Source organism: Oratosquilla oratoria, chromosome 34 (assembly GCF_046742065.1).
Source record: "Oratosquilla oratoria isolate Oo_2021 chromosome 34, ASM4674206v1, whole genome shotgun sequence".
NCBI classification, from domain to species: Eukaryota; Metazoa; Arthropoda; class Malacostraca; order Stomatopoda; family Squillidae; genus Oratosquilla; species Oratosquilla oratoria.
In genome coordinates, this window is record NC_134810.1 from 34093983 (window position 1) to 34099390 (window position 5408).

At 39.1% G+C, this 5408-nt stretch overlaps 1 protein-coding gene across 3 annotated transcripts in view; it reads right to left on the bottom strand.

The window, feature by feature from the left end:
- LOC143018428 (uncharacterized) overlaps positions 1-5408 on the bottom strand; it is a 40882-nt gene continuing 35474 nt past the window's right edge. For all 3 annotated transcript variants that reach the window (XM_076173789.1, XM_076173788.1, XM_076173787.1), the window contains exon 4: positions 1-1359. In XM_076173789.1, the coding sequence (XP_076029904.1) occupies positions 1225-1359 (135 nt within the window). In that variant the 3' untranslated portion in view covers positions 1-1224. The remainder of the gene's footprint in view (positions 1360-5408) is intronic.

Below are 5408 nucleotides of genomic sequence, written 5' to 3' on the forward strand. Positions count from 1 at the left end.
TATATATATATTTGCTATAATGTATTTATCTTTGAAATTTAGATGGTACTCCTGAGCATTCTTGTTATGGTAACATTCGTTGAAGAAATCACAGCATACCTCGTCGTTGCTCGGAACCGACTCATTGCATTGACAGCACGTTGCTGCTCCATCGCATTTTTCATTCTCGGTTGCCACTCTACTCTTTGTATGCAGTCATTTTTTTCTCTATTTAAAGTTTACGGTTTGTTTTCTTAGCTGAACTAATTCCTAAATACGTCATGTACGAGTACATCCACTGTTTTTTCATTACTTTTCACACGAGAAGAAATGATAAACAGTGATTGTTTTCTTACTCTCCGATAACATAGAAACAGACCCACATTCACGCAACACAATCAGCACTCCAATATTTCTTCCTAAGGAGACCTACGGTATAGTCTGGGGACCGTGGACGGTTGCAAAGAGGTTCCGGAAAGAAAAAATCTTGGTAACAATTGATTGAGTGACATTTTGATCAAGCTGCTTGACGTCTAGAGAGGAGGTCAAGTAATTCAGAGTTTAGTCTGTTCAGATATTATCACACTGGGCTTGTTTCCCCCCAACCTCCAATTAATCGGCGGTACCGCGCACTTCCATAACATTTTCCGCCGTAAAATCAGTATGGCAAACTATTTTGTTTTCTCAATAATTTACATAGATTGTCATTATCATTTTCTTTTTCCTCCAGCATATCAGATTCCTTCCCTGAATCTGCAGGCTGCAAATATGGTCCAACAATCGGAGGGAAATAGCCCATTGTGATAACGCCTTCACGAGGCTAAGACATTTTTCTACATGTAAAACGGGCGGAAATACCATGCACCCCAAAAACGATCCTCTTGCATAGCGACCTGTAATACCATAGATTTTGTTTTACTAATGAGTAAAGCACCAGTGATATGATTTACATTTCGCCCCTCCTGTTTCTCCATAATCTCTTGTTTTGGTCAATTGATTCAGAAATCAGTTTTGTTTACTTTATGTTACAGCCCACCCAACACAAACCAGATCTCTTCTCCAAACATTGTCCTTCACGTTATCTCTATTCTATTCCCCTTTCAGTTCCTATTATGTTTTCCCTTTGCATATTTATTTAAATATTTTATCTTCCTGCATAATATTCAACGTCAATTCGTAGCTTCTTTCTCTTTTTTCCCTCCACTTTTCATTCCTCCTTCCGTTCGATTTTTCGACTACTCTAGCCTAATCGTCGTCATCGTCGAACAAGATGCCGGGAACTGTGATGTCAGGATTCTGAAGCAAAGCTCGGAGTCGACCTCTGACAGGACCTCGTCGGCGGAGAGGAAATCCAGGATTGCTCGTTCGATTCTTGCTGACCTGCGGAGACACAGAAAATGAGAATTATTATTCTGCTTGTGCATAGGATGGACGGAGCCACGGATAGGCCTACAGTAATGCTGATAGGCACGAGTAGATAAGCGATGTGTACCTGATGTGGTTTAATTTTATGAATAATTAGCTATGGTAACAATATCACTGTGAATTGAGATTCTATTTTCCTGTTAACATTATGAATTAAATATAACCCACCCCCAACTAATGCTACTATTACTTTGAATACAATAAGATTACCAATTACAGCATCATGATGTACTCCGTTGAGGTGGGCATGATGCTAGAGGCAAGACAAATATCAACAAAGGCAACTGGACTACTTCAGATTGTGTTTTTGTTTAAAAGAAAACAATATTATCGGCTTTATTCAAATACAAGGCATCAACACCTACTGAAAAATTAGTCTTTGTACAGAGAACTGTAAATTGTAAAATAATACTCCAAGTCACAGAAATTTCACAAGCGAAGGTAAGGCGCGAACGGATTGGGACAGAGGCGAAATTGTGGGAATACTTTTAGAATTAGAACTTATACAAATACTTCCCCAGATACCAGCAATTTGTAGGCTTTTAAATCGGTGACGTGCTCTACAGAATTTATTACAATTAATGTCATTCGATTTTATTCAGCTGAGGACGTAGTATGTATACATTTTTCTTTCGTATGATACTACAATGGTAACTACATTGATAACAGAGATTTGCAACATTGTTAGTAGGTTCGCTCTTTCTCAAATTTCTGAATCCACTGAGTGAAATATAGCATTCACTGTTTAGAAGTGCCGAGGAGTGAGCAGGGTTGTCATTCTACCGGCCGGACCGATTGCTCCCAGTTGGGCCCCGCGCCTGAGGGGGCCCCGCAAACCACACATACTGTAAGTGTTATCTAATCATTCAATTACAGAGAACTGTAAATTACAGAGAACTGTAAATTGTAAAATAATACTCCAAGTCACAGAAGTACAGTTATGGGAAATTTCACAAGCGAAGGTAAGGCGCGAACGGATTGGGACAGGCGAAATTGTGGGAATACTTTTAGAATTAGAACTTATACAAATACTTCCCCAGATACCAGCAATTTGTAGGCTTTTAAATCGGTGACGTGCTCTACAGAATTTATTACAATTAATGTCATTCGATTTTATTCAGCTGAGGACGTAGTATGTATACATTTTTCTTTCGTATGATACTACAATGGTAACTACATTGATAACAGAGATTTACAGCATTGTTAGTAGGTTCGCTCTTTCTCAAATTTCTGAATCCACTGAGTGAAATATAGCATTCACTGTTTAGAAGTGCCGAGGAGTGAGCAGGGTTGTCATTCTACCGGCCGGACCGATTGCTCCCAGTTGGGCCCCGCGCCTGAGGGGGCCCCGCAAACCACACATACTGTAAGTGTTATCTAATCATTCAATTATAAGTTTCGTCATTCTTTTAGGTCCTGGGGGCTGATGCCCGGATCCTCCAAATTTTATTTTAGCCTTAATTTTCATATGCAGTAAATGCAGTGACTATTAGGGAAAATACTAGTGAAATCAGTATGCGATAATCAGGGCCGGATTTCTCACGTAGGCTGCCGAACGCGACTGGATGGGAGCGATATATTTGCAAATTTTTGTTTTCAGAATCTTGTTTTATTGTCACCATATTCAAATAACAGATATTTATGTTTTTATAGTTTAATATATATGCTCTGGTGTATTTTTTCATAACTTGGTCGGCATTCCTGGTCACTATTTTCTAGTAAATTAAAATTTGGTAAATAGCGTTACATGGAGCTATTAAGAATAATCATATTTTCATGTTATACAAAAGGGTTGCAAATATATACTCATGTGTACAGGCAAGGTCTGTGAACTTGCCGCCCAGCAAAAACGAATAGACAAATAAATAGATAAATAAATAAAAAACCCGAACAGGCCTCGCAGCTCCTAAGGTCGACCCTGGGAGTGAGTTCAGCAAAAAAGACAAGATCTTGTTAGTGGCCTGTTGCACAATGGAAAGACATTCCGGAAGTACCTCCAACATGCCCCCGAGCCGTCCACCCTTGGAGCAAGGAAATTACTGTTGCCAATGTGATATTATGTGCTACAAGATTGTCAACATTTCAACAGAAGATATCCAAGGTCGAATTAAATACTGGCGCATTATTAGATAAAATCTAAGGAAAACAATCTCACTACAATTCTTTTTAGTTTTTTGTATTTTGTATAACCTAGTCTGACCTTGCCAGTTATTCGACATCTATTAACTCTGTTGTTGTAATACTCTACGGGTAAGTAAGAAGCAGCCCCACCTTTTCTCTGCTCGTGCCTAGTCTTGCCAAGGTGCCTATTACTGTCTGATGGCTTAATTCCATGTGTATTTATGCGATCTCGGTGTGTTGTGCTATGCATGATTTCGGACATTTGCCACTTCACTTTTCTATAAGTAATAGTAAGTAAACCCATGCATGACAATTTATTTATAAAATGAGAAAGATTCGTTCAAGTAAATTAACTGTAAGACGTGATTGAAATCACGTTGGTGCTATTTGTTTTTACAAACTTTAATAACTTATTTCCAAAACATCTCTCGGTAGAGCTTGTCTACAAGAAGTAATTAAATTATCAAAGGAGGTTTTCTAATGTTTTGTGGTGAAATATGTTGACTGGCGATCGCTGGCAACTTGACGACCGCTCCCATTAGTGACGACAGTGGCAGAGAAGAGGCGGACATGAACTTACGCATTTTTTTAAGAAAGAAAATACCTAAGTTACCATTTAGGTAGCGACTCGCTGTATATACTTCTTTTGCAGCTCGAGACTTAAAAATGTATTCAATTGTTCATTTCCCATATTTGTATATGTGTATATAAGGGGGTTGCCCGAGTCAAAATGCACACATACACACACACACACACACACACACACACACACACACACACACACACACACACACACACACACACACACACTAGGTAAATACACACACGCGCGCGCACACACACACATCACCTATTCAACATCCATTTATCCCTTTTTAGCTCCTTGTGGATGAAGGATTATTCCTGTCATAACCCCCTCCCCCCAACTGTTCGGGTCGCACTCACGTCAAACATGAGACAAACCCGTGTGCGTTTCTCGCTGTGTACGTATTACTGCCAGTCAACAGTTGCCAGATGTCGCTAGCCATTTATAGAATCGTCCTGTTTTCAAAAAAGGATGTGTTTGTTGGATAATCATTTCACTTTGTGTTAAATTAATAATTAACAATTAGACTCTATAGGTAACGTTTATTCTAGTTCTAGTTAGGTATATAATTTCAAATATGATAATGATGCCATAAGATAGCGCTGTGCAGGAATTTGCAAATAGAAGTACGTGTATCTGCAAACATATAGTCACGTGCTGGGAGGTTGGTACGATGCATTGCATGTAGCTAGATAATGTAGGCCCTTGTGGACACTTAGTTGTAAGCCGAGGTATTTAATATATACTATAATAAGGAGCAATGTGCCTCTGTGTATACTTCTTTCTGTGTGTGGTTGTGTACGTAATGTCTGACAAATAAGATACGCCGGAAAAACGATCTTCTAGAAAAAGGGAAGATGAAAATAGTGTGATTCAAAACTTAAACATTAAAAAAGACTAGGTAATAAAATCCTTATATGTCATTTGCAGCAACTCCACTTCACTACGGGACTTAAATCTCGTGGGCAGCATTAGCTGCCAGCCGTACGACGTGTCGTAATAATACTCGCATCATAAAATATAGTCACCGCTTATATCTATCGTTCTATACGCCTGCACTGTTGCTGAAAAAGAAGTCTTGTATAAGGTGATATACGGCGACAAACCGATGCCGACATCGAATTTTTTAGATGGCTTATTTGCTGTTAATGCAGTATCTCATGGTAATAAAGAACCAGCTGCATGTGACGATGAGGAAGATGTAGCTGTCGTTATCGAGACCCCCGCAGAGACAACAAATGAAAATCAATCAATTGACACCAGCATTGATGAGTTCACAAGCATGATCAATAGAGAA